At 39.1% G+C, this 12,321-nt stretch overlaps 1 protein-coding gene across 6 annotated transcripts in view; it reads right to left on the bottom strand.

Annotated features, from left to right (window-relative positions):
* The window catches only part of LPP (LIM domain containing preferred translocation partner in lipoma), a 695,014-nt gene that overhangs the window by 169,093 nt on the left and 513,600 nt on the right, over positions 1-12,321 (bottom strand). For all 6 annotated transcript variants that reach the window (XM_079921711.1, XM_079921716.1, XM_079921713.1 and 3 more), the window contains one exon: positions 2,519-2,645. In XM_079921711.1, the coding sequence (XP_079777837.1) occupies positions 2,519-2,645 (127 nt within the window). The remainder of the gene's footprint in view (positions 1-2,518; positions 2,646-12,321) is intronic.

Raw genomic sequence — 12,321 nt, 5'->3', positions numbered from 1 at the left:
TGGTGACGGCATATAAGCGTACACATACATCCAAACCCACCTAATTGTATACATTCATTATGTGACTTTGTTTACTTCAATAAAGCTGTGGAAAAAGTTTTAGAAGAAAAAAAAAATATGTATAGACCTGGAGTTTGGATTCTAATCCAGTCCTGCAACTTATTAGCTGTTGGTATTGGGCAGATTACTTAACGTTTCTGTGCCTTGATTTCCTAATCTGGAAATAATAATAGCATTTACTTCACAGGCTTATATTTTTTTCTGTAAGGATGAAATGAGTTCATTCTTAATGAAGTACATACTGTGTAACAGTGTTGCCATATTGTCAGCACTCAATAAAACTTATCATTATTCCACATTCTCTCTCATGGTTTGTAACACTCATTTGGCAATGATTATTTACCAATTGGTGACATATGTTCTATTTTTGCTAGGAACTTAAGTTTAAATCACGTATTATTAATGGCTTTTTAATGGGCATATCTTGTTTTCTTTAGTAAAGCATGGGATAACTTTGATTATTGAGCATATTCTACATGCCAAGAACTTGGCTAAGTGCTTTCTATAAATATTTCATTCAGTACTCACTATCAAAGTATAAACTAGCCATTATTTCCACATTATAGATAAAGCAAAACAAAAAGATGTAGAGAATAAGCAATTTGTTCAAGTTGTCTAAGCTAGTGAGTAGTAGAGCTAGGACAGTTCTTGAAGGCAAAGATAATATTTAATTGATCTCCCAGAGCGATTAATATATACTCATTAACACAGTTACTACCTATGTTCAATGTTTTTTACTGCTATCTGTTTTGTTGCTGTGAAAATTGAAGCATATATATTTGGTATGTTAGCTTTTTGTGCTTGGTATACCTTAATACAGAGGCCTTAGTTTTCACTCTTAATAAGCTTTTTAAAAAAGTTACCTTAGGCTCCAATATAAGCCCTTCTCCCATGTCAATGACAAGAGCGTGATAAACTTTTAGTATATTTTAATATAACTAGAGACTTCTTTTAACTATTCTCTATGCATTTGTGCTAATCTCTAGCAACTTACATTTAACTTTTAGCTTTATGTACTTCTCTGCATTAATGCTGTTTCTACAGAGAACTTACTATGAAAGAAATGCTAAAGCACATTTGCTTCACACCTGTGATTCACCGAGGTGGGAAATGGGGTTGAGGCAGTTGAGGAACGGGCCAATATTGCTTAGCTGGTAAAAGGCAGAAAAGGAACCAGAACCAGAACTCTTTATCCCCACTACTGTGCTCTTTTAGCTAAGCTACACTGTCTCCTGCATACAAAGAAATGTCACGTTTTTCATATTTTAACCCAGTCCATTTATGATGTGGCTTTGTGCCCTCACTTTACCTGTCATTACATATTCCCAAATAGGAAGCAAGTGGGAAGACATGAAAATAGGAAATATATGAAGAAGTAGAAGTCCCGTGCAATTTTTCCACCTCTATGCCTTTGCTTCCACTGCTCCCCAAATGTAATATCCTCTCTCCAGATGCCTGAAAAGCAGTGCTACTCAGAATGATCTACAGATTCCTATCTGACTAAGACACTCTGCGATGAGACAAGTACAGACACAGACAGTATTTAGAAAATGTGATAGCAATTTAATAGAGTAGTTTATTCCTGTTAAATCTAATAATGGTAAAACTCATTCTTCCATTTTGTATTCTGTTTATTTCATTTTCTTAGTAACTAATTTTAATCGTACTCTATGGAAATATTGGTCTCCAACAGATTAGGGAGAAAACAGAAAATCTGAAAGGCACTGCTTTGAGTCCAGGTTCAAGAACCAACAATTCTTCTCAAAAGCATTCCCGATGTTCTCGATGAATAGAGCTTTCACATTTTGTAACACTTGACCTAAGCCTCTCTTATGCCTCATAACTTTCTACCTAGATTAGCGATTGTTTGTTTTCCTTATCTTTTCTAAATAATTCCAACCTCCCTGAGGATAGGTTAGGTATCTTTAACACCTCATACTTGGTGTATAATTCATAAATTCACATTACAAAAATGGAATGGATGGATGAACCACTGATAATTATTCACAGGTTTGGAGAGAGAAGTTAAAAAAAATATAAAGGGAACAACTTTTCCTAAACAGGGAAAGGATTGAAAGCACAAAGTTTAGATACTACCCGATTCCACATTTTGTAAATGAACATTTAGATCAGTGAGAGACCTGAACACACACAGAAACCCGATTTCTGCCTAATACGAAGCTAATAAATTGTCAAAAAATAATTTTTAAAATCAAATTTGTATTCAAGAAACTCTGCATTACCCCTGAAATTTTAGTCCAAGCTAAACAGACATCACATTTACAGCAGTCTCACAAAGCAATTTCCAGAACACTCAGGTGTGTGTGTACATGCATACCAGCTCCAACACATGCAGACTCGAAGCTTTTACCAGTGGAGCCGGTACTATTCCCAATTACTAATTAAGGAAAACAGAACACAACCTTTACTTCAGAACTCAGCCCTAGACCCCACTCACCAAAGTATTCATCGGAGGGTGGATTTTCCATGTCATACAGCATCTTCTTGGTCAGATGCTCGAGCTCATCTTCAGGGCGGAATGAGGAAGGGACAGCCGGAGGCCCCATGGATCCTGTTTGTCCACTCTGAAAGGCAGAAAACACAGAGTCCTTTAAGTGCAACCTAGACATCAACCAAGGCAATCAGGTAGTGTTTGCACTGTAGAGGAAAAAGCACTGGATGGGGCCATTAGGAGGCCTGGGTTTAATATTGGTTTTATCAGCTACTCAGTGTCTGACCTTGGGGGCACTACTTTATTCACTTGCCTTATATAGATGAGCCATCTGTCAGGCTTAGGAATCCATGTTTACAAAGAACAGGACTCTGTTTCATTCAGCAATTGCTAAGCAGTCACTATGTGCCAGTTGTAGATTTATAAAAAGAAGATGAAGAAACTGAGTCTCTTTCCTTACAGAGCTTACGGTCGAGTAAGAGATATAGGCACCCTAGTAATGAAAGATAAAGCAACTGTAGAAAGTGCACAATCAGAGCACAAAGGGGACTCCCTCGTGGCCAGAGAGGAAGAATTCCAGAGGAGAGGCATCAGCACAGACTAGGATTTATTCAGCTAAAGGAGAGGAACCATAAACGTTGAAGTTTTTTTACATTCAGGTGAGGAAGAAGCCAGGTGGCATAAGGAACTCCTATGTATAAAGTTTGAGATAAGAAAAGAGATGAATATTATTGGGTACATGGGGTCCACAAAGTGAAGGGCCTTGTGTTCCAGTTAAGGAGGTTGAGTAACCCCCCTGCCCCACCCCACCAGACCACCCCTGCACTGCAAACCACCAGATGTCAAATGAGGAGGTAAATCAGCAGCGGTGAACACTGGATCGGTGTTAAATAGGCGGATGTGCCTGAATTAAAGCAACGCAAGGGGAACCAAATGTCAGGTGAAAGAACACTTGAGGTGATCAACCAAGAATCTAAAGTATGTAAAGAAAGACCAGAGGCCAGATGTAAATAGCTGGTGCTATGTAAGTAAGAAGGAATTTGGTATATTTTCCTTTGCCTATATTATAACTTTGACCACTTCCGATATTACACCCCAGTATCTTCCAAGTATTAAAAATAAAAAGACTGTTAAAGGTTTAGAAATATCAGTGATGCTATCCCCCATGGCAAATGGGAAGAGCCGACACTGGGAACGCACTGCCTTGATCTTACGTGCTCTTAAAATTGTTGACCAAGAGTTTCTCCTTTCATGAATAGTTTACAAGAATCAGTTCAACAAGACTTGAAGCTGCATATTCATTCACCCGTTACCTTCACTATACCAAATGAGTTCCTGGATGTGAAAATCCTGTGAAGAACAAATCCGTGTACAAAAGTTTCATTATTGTTACCAGCAACATTTCAACAGCTAAGAAGGGTATTAATTACTTGTGTTATGGCTTGTGAAATGCCTTCTAAACATATGTGAAATTGTTGATTGGTAGCTATTTGGCCTTTTCTCTCTAATTATCTTTCATCTGGCATCTGCAGGATCATTACCTCAATCTACTCATTGTGAGGTAAAGAAATTGGCACCCAAAAAGATCGGGCAGGGTTAATTAGGATAAAGCCAGGGTAAGAGCCCATCCTAGATTCACTCATTTGTCCTAAACATTAATCTCAGGGCCTCCTCTAAACTGCAAATAATGCGTGCCCTGTTGAGCTAGTGTGAGGGTTAAAGAAGTTCTTGACTCACTCACATTTGTTTTGCTTATTAGTTTACGCACACGTTCTTACAGTGCCTATTTTGTGTACCCTCTGCAAGCATCAGGGAGGAACACAAAGACGTTTTTGACACAGTCTTTGCCTTTGAAAGGACTGGAGTCTAGTGAGGGTGAAAGACAGACACAAATGATCATCAGTTCTATAAAGCACACTATATTGGGGGGAGTGTATGCAGATATAAACATTGGAGGAGTGATTTGCTAGTATAATTAAACTTCAAATTGCTCATATATGCTATCAACTTTCAAGAAAATTTTACAGAAATATTCATATAAGAACATAAATTATTGTGGCCAGAGATAGTGAAGGGATATAGGGTGTGGCAGTGGCATTGTGGTTGGAGACAGATTTAATGAGGTGAGCTTGTGAACCTGTGTGAACTTGAGACCCCCTTCTGTAAAATGGGCTTGCAATGCTACCTCACGGTCTTTGTTAGAATTAAGATGAGATAGCTTGCATTTCATGCTAAATAGAGCTTAACTACTTTCAAGCCATGGCAACAAAGGGACTCTAGATCCCCCAACCTGCCTCTGAGGGAGGGGACTATGCCAGTTCAGGTGACAACATTGAAGACGAGATAGGAAAATTATCTACAATTTGTTTTTGCAGGTTTGCAATTAAGAGAGAACTTGAGCCCCAAATTTGGTACTACCTGACTCTAAATTCTACGTGTTCTTTTCCAACCAAACATTGCTTTCCATAGAGAAAGTGCTAGAAACATATGAAATATTAATGGTGGTGGCTGTTTTAATTTAAATCAACAACTACTAGAGAAAATCTGATAATTCCTGCTTCCAGCCTTAGGGTGAACCCTCAGGGAATGGACACAATTTATTATTGTTTGGCCCTAAAATCTTCTGGCTTCCCTTTTCCTATAAACAAAGGCAGCAAGAAAGCCAAGTCTGTCCTCTGTAAATCAGAGCCAGTAATTGAGATTCTACCTTTAGCACTTACATTTCAAGCAGAGGCCTAATTTCAAAGTACTTACCTTGTCAGTATTTCACAGATTTTAAGAAACAATACGTATAGTATACCTTTTATTCTACAAATACTCCTTCCTATTTGCTTGCTATACTGTTTCTGAAGTTTGGAAAAGGCTCTTTTCTTTTAGATTCTAATCTCATATATTGCTGATCTTGGATTCCTGGTATTCCTTCTGAATAAAGACCCCCAGGAGATCCTCTCTTCCAGTGTTTCTGGACCTTATTTGGCTAGAGAACTCGCCCCACTGTCCCCACCTCCAGTGGGTAATACTCAACCTCTGTGGAATACATAGTGGTAAAAAGTCAAGTTCTTCCCAGTTGTCTCTCACACCCAGGAAAATACAGCTCAGGACCTTCTTCAGGGTTCAAGTCTCGTAAGTAGTAGTTGTTTAGTACTTTCTCACTGGGATGAAGAGAGATCCCTTTCAATCTCTCTCTCCCAGGAGTGCTTACGACTCAACACATCCTAGGAAAAATTAATAATTGTGTCCAAATCATGTTTAAATAAGCAGCTTCTAAAATTGTGTCTGGGCAATAAAACACAATTGAAAATTTATAAGTGGGGGTGAGGGGGGGCTGGCAGGGGATGTGATATATTATTTTGTTTTTTATTTCTTCAGAAGTAGAAATATGAATAGTATCAGCAGTATATTCATTGTGACATAATAACAGTTCCTTGTATCTGTATGACCCTTTTCAAAGTGCCTGCTTTCACATATGTCATCTCAAATGCTTATACAACAGCCCTGTGTGATATATCATCCGATTTTATGGATGAGGAAATTGAGGCTCAGAAAAGAAAACTGAGCAATGCTGTGTGCAGTACCAGCCCTGAAAGCCAGCAGAGCCCTGAGACTAGGTATGCTGAGTTGGCCGTGTTTTGGCTCCACTTCAAGGCCTCGCTGGATTCCAATATTGTTATTTCCAAGTCTTCCAGCTCTATCACTATAGTCATTTGGATTTTAAAATAGTGATTGTATTATCTAATAAGCAAAGACGTTTTTCAGAGTGGAGCCTTACTGCTAAATAGTGAAACAAAAGCACTGCAAAACAAATATAAACACAGCCTCTAGCCTTTTGTAAGAAAAAGACATTCTTATAAGTATCGATATTAATCACTAATATGTGCGTTCTTTGAAATGCCTGGACCTCCTAGTAAAGGCAAAAAAAGAAAAAAAAAACATTACATGACCCATAGATGAAATTATTGAGAAATAAATTTCAGAGAATTCCTTCAAAATTCTCTTAACATACTTTTCCTAAGGGAATGCCAAGTACTAAGCACTATCATTATAAAGTCAAATTATTCAGGATTCCTGCCTCTGACAACTCAGTTTAGGAAGAGAGAGACATAGGAAAATATGTAGGAAAGAGGAAAGAGACATAGGAAATATGTAGGAAAGAGAAGATATGTAGGAAAGAGGAAAGAGACATAGGAAAATAGGTAATTACCGTAAAGTGTAAGTACAAAAACACAGGTATGAATTCAGTGTTCTGAGATAACAGAACACTGCCAGAAAGGAGGTGACCACTTAGTTTGATATTGAAGGATAAACTGGATTTTACCAGATGAAAGAAAGGAAGAAAGAAAGAGAGAGAGAGAGAAAGAGGGAGAGAGAGAGAAAGGAAGGAAGGAAGAAGAGAGAGAAAGGAAGGAAGGAGAGAGAGAGAGAGAAAGAAAGAAAGAAAGAAAGAAGAAAAGGAAAAAAGAAAGAGAAAAACAGTAAAGATATTCCAAGAACAGTATGTACGAAAGAACATGGATATTAGCAAAACTGTTAAGAAATAGAGGAAGAACAGAGCTAGGATGAGGCTAGAGAAATGGGTTGTGGTCAAAGTCAAGACTGTTTCAGGCAACAGATAATCTTTAGGAGATTTAATATGGTGGGCTGACTTTTACTAAAGTCATGCTTCTGAAATATGCCTATTGGCAAATATCTTATACCCAAAGCAAATAATGACTTAAAAAAATGCAACCAGACACCAATTTAATGGTTAATATGCTTTAAAAGAACTCTGATACGTACTATGTAAATTTGCTAACTCCTCAGCAAAATGTGTTTCCTCTTCCTTCTGAGCACTCAGCTAGACTATTTTCCATTCTCCCTTGCAGTTAGATACAGCCATATGAGGCATAGGAAGAAAGGAGCTCACTCCTGGAGGACAGCCATCCACTGACCAGGCTGGCTTGCCTCGAACTGTTACAGAAAGGAGACTGGAAAGAAATATGCTTTAATGGTTAAAAGTGATGGGCAGTGGTTTATATTCCTTTTATTTATAATTTCCTTTTTCTACAATGAAGATTTTTTCATCAGATGTGAAAAAATTTTTTTTTTTCCTGACATAGAAGTGTCAGGACACAGAAAATGTCCAAGTATCTACAGCCAACTCTTCTCTGCCACGGTTCTTTCCTTGCTAGGGGCCCAGCTGATTATTGTTCTGGGGAAGGCCTAATATGAATACCACAGCCAAATTTGGATCTAGGTCCCTGGTAAAGGTTATGGATGAGACTGTGCAAAAACAAGGACTGTTTCTGCAAACAAAATGCATATGGACAGAATCTACTTGGTGAGCAAAAAAACTCTGCCAGATTAAGAATAGCACAAATAACAGCATCCATCATACTTACATAACACTTCATGGTATTTGAAGTGTTTTGTATTTTCTTACATCAGAACCTATTAAGTCAAAAGACCTATTTATCTCTCTAATCTCAGTTCCACCCTTAACGTATCCAGTCATTTGGATCAAATCATCTCTATTCCCTGAGCCTCGGTATGTTTATGCGTAAAATGGTGTTTTCAAAGATTCCTTTGATTTTAACTCTATCACATTTTTGTACCCATAATATGCAGATATTTATAGTGAAATCACAGGTATTCATATTTATGGAAGCTTTGTAGCTTATAAATACAGACACACTGTGCAAGTGGAGACCTCATTATTATAGAGATTTCCATTTACATGAGGACTTAAATCACTTGTCAGCATCCCCGAAACAACCTAGAACTTCATTCAGCATTCTAAATCTGAGTAAGCAGCTGGCAGGTCACAGGGTTTCTGCAGCCTACAGAGCTTTCACTACACATGGGGCATGAAATCAAGAACATACAAAGGTTAGCCACCCTTTCCTACCACCACCCTTCCTTGGGTGGGGAAAGCAGAACTGTCCCTCCTAAAGAGAAAAGGAAGCAGGGTAAACAGCCTACACTAAGGTGCAAACAGCAAAGACCCCTAGGAGAACACCCACCTCCTTGAATCTTTGTTACCACCAACTTAACTAATTAAATGTATGTGTTAAGGATCCATATTACAAAATGCCACCTAATCTGTCATCACATCAGCCTCTGGGTTACTCTGATGTTGACCTCACCATGGGCCATTTTTCTCCCATGAGTCCTTACCTGCTGCTGATTTCCTAGTTACAGAGTGCTAGGTAACTGGAACTTAGTACAAATCTGAACCTTACCAGAAAAGCACTGCCCAGGCAGATACAACACTGGGAAAAGGCAGCCAAGATATTCAGAGGTATTACGTGATAATGAATACTCTTTCACTCTAGGTACCAGAGCTTCTCATTTTTCTTGTCCATTTGCAATGATGTACAAGAGGTTCCTTCTCTCAGAGGGAAAATAACTTCAATTACACGTTCTTGAAAAAAGAAACACTGAAATTATCTTCTTTCAAACGGTAGAATTAGCCCCATTTTGAGCTGAAAGCCTGCCAGAAAAAATATATTTCTGATATTTTCGTTCTTTTTTTCTCCCCTTATTTAACTGTGTCAAGTTTGCAGTTTGCAATTTCCTGAGGCTGCTTCTACTTTCTGACTCTCACTGAATTATCACACTCTACGCTCAACATCTCACTGTTCAGTGGAAGGAGCACCCCACTTCAGGCCAAAGGCAGAAGATGTGCTGGACACCCACTCTGCTTCAGGTTTAAAGCAATGGGTCTCAGAGAAGGAAGGGGGAGGAGGAGAACCACTTATTAACAATTAGAAACCCACCAATGAACAATCCTCACAGCTGCACGGGAGCAGAAAGGCATGTGCTTAGTTCTTCTATTCCTAAGGTCCATTTTCTTGGAGAATGAATGGTTAAGGGCACAAAGAAGACCATCCAGAAAATCTGACTTTAAAAGTTTGATTGTACCTTGGAAATCCATGCCAGTTAGTCTTCAACTTTCAAAAGGTTTGTTTTCTTACAACCCGTTTTTCATATTCCCTTTCTCATGCCATGCACGGATGCCCCTAAATCACCCTTCTTAGGCCAAATTTGGAGTCACAGCCAAGGACTGATGATTCTGAATGACAGCCTGCTGGAGTTGCCAGATGTCACCGCAGCCAGGGGAATGTGCTGGGTGTCCACCTAGGGGCTGTGGTGTTTGCACACCAGAGAATTATGGTAACATAGGCTGAGCTGAGAGGTAGTGGCTTCTCTCCATGCCCACCCCACCAGTCCCCAAAGTATCAGGGTAGCCTTAAGAGTGCCTCGCTTGGGGCATGTTTATTTCTGGCCCTGACAGCTAGGGCACCATCTCAGTCCCCCAAGGGTTTGTTTCTCTATTAGACTTCCCATCTATAAACTGGAAGACACTAATATCTAATTCATATGAAGAAGCTCTGTAAAATATTAAACATAATATTGTGTTTAAATTACAGTTGCGGTTACCAGGAGGGACACCTTACAAACCACTAACGAAGATGATTTTCTTCTTGGAAGTGGAATGTCTGCAGATAATAGTACCTCTCCAGTAACTTCACTCTTCTATCTGCTGATAAAGTACTTCAGTCTAGTCTATTTGAATTTCACATTAATTGTCGTAGCAAGAGATGTAAGTCCTCTGAGTCTTTTTCATTGTAAACCTTGAAATACATGACATTTGGTGAACGTGTGCTTTGCTGGCTCTCCAAATTGTTAAACTCTCTACATCTTAGCCTTTGGCACCAAAGATAAACAGTAAAGCAGAGCTCATGTTTGGTTATTCAGAACGAAGTAGCCTCCCTTATGTGTTCCTGCCTAGATAAGCTCCAAGCAAAGAAGGCATAACCACATATGCTCTCCCACCTGGTAGGCAGGTAGGAAAGGTCAGAAGCAGGAGTCCCAGATACTCAGGGTCAGGGAGAAGCTAAAGCAAAGACCTCTTACCAACCTGCTTCATAGTTCTCATTTCATGACTCCTTCTCTCCATACTCCCATGTTCTCCATACTTTCCATCCTTCAAGAAGGCAGGCCTTCCTTAAAGGAGAAAGCCAGTGGCCTCTGTGGCAGATGATAAGATCTCTATCAATCTGCTTCCTTCTTATACACCACCATACATGATTCCTACACAAGGCTACTAGAAGCTATTTCCACAGCACGAGAGCTAAAAGCTACCTGCATTTCTTTGCTCCATTAATTAGGCCGATGTGTGCTCTGCAGAAGGGACCTGATACAACAAAGGAAAGACAATGACAAGACATTATTTCCATTGGTAGGTTTCACCTCAAGACTCAAGACATAAAAAGTTTGATGAATGGGATGAACTGTTGTTCAAGGTTGCGTTTTCAAACAAAACAAGGTCTCAGTCTTTGCTATGCTCCACTAGTACCTGGCAGTGACTTCCGCTGAAAAGACATTTCATCTTCATTTGATTGCCTGGAACAATGCAAAGGGCTAGCTGCTCCAACACTGGGGAAAAGTGTTACCACAATGCACTACTTTCCATGTACCGTCCCACAGAAAAGCCACCCTCAACCAGACATCTTACTGTTTCTCTCACCAGGGCTCCAGCCTTGACCATGGTTCTAATTCACTGGGGCTTTACCAATTCCTTACTGTTACATATTTAGATTGTTTCACAATTCTTATCATTATCATGTTAAAAAAAAAACAAAACAGAAAGATATTAAAATAGTACTATCTGATAATTCCAAATGTATACAAATATATATGTAAGGGTGCCAGCATGTGTGTCTATGTAGGAACAAAAAAACAGACACTGGAAGAAAAAAATACGAACATGTTAACAGCTCATGTTAGGATGATGGGAATATTAATTTTTTCTTTAATATTTTAAAATTATCTAAATATAGTAAAAAGTGGATGACCCTTAAAAAATAAGAACTATTCTTTACAAGACATGGGATTTCAGTCTTGTCTTTAGCATTTTCAGACACAAATCCCGAAGAAAAAGAAGAATGTAAAGTGGGGACAATTTGTTGAAAAAAATAAAGGCACCTAGATTTTCAGTCAGATATGCACAGAAACACTTTCCTATTATACATGCTGTTTCTATCTAAGTGGGCTTGACAGATGCCTGAACGTGACACAAGACACTGAAATAACATGCAAATCAGTTTTCGGTTTTAATATGCAAATATGACGCTTGGCACATCACTTTCCATGGCTGAGGTGAATTTCTGTTTTTGAGTTTTTCGTGGGAAATGCACGCCAGCAAACAAATGGTTAACTCCCCATATTTCACCTAACACAAGGTGGTTTTCATTTGAGTCAGAAAGGTTCTTGCTCAGCAATCCAAGGCACTTAGGATGCAAAGGGAGGGCATGTGTTTTGTTCAGTAACAATGCCACCCGCCGCAAACAAGTCCATCCTCTGACAGATGCACTGATCACACTGGATTTCTGGGCCTTGGCGGGGAGGCAGGCAAAGTGTGTCCGTGAGAATCACAGAGAAAAGGTTTTTTGCTTGACCTGTGAAAATCAAATCAAAGTAGCTCAACGTGGTGGGAAGATTAGCTTCTGGAGACAAAGACAAGCAAGGAGTCAAAAGTCCTTGCTTCCAGGATACTGAAGCAGTGGGAAAAACTGTACCCTCAATGAAATCTACATTAAATTATCCACAAATGCTAGTATTTAGGCATTATGGCAATCATCAAGATAACTGAGGTGTATTCAATATCTCAATTACTGGAATTGAAATTCCAGTTCAAGGAATGTATAATTCAGTCAAGAAATCAAGGCACATGAGGGAGAAATAAAGAACGAAGCAAAACACTGACTGCTGATGGTAATCAGTACGGTTTAGACACTTAAGAGTATAGGCTCTAGGGGCTGGCTACC

This window comes from Stenella coeruleoalba (assembly GCF_951394435.1).
Source record: "Stenella coeruleoalba genome assembly, chromosome: 5".
Lineage (NCBI taxonomy): Eukaryota > Metazoa > Chordata > Mammalia > Artiodactyla > Delphinidae > Stenella > Stenella coeruleoalba.
This window is presented reverse-complemented; position numbering and strand designations above follow the sequence as displayed.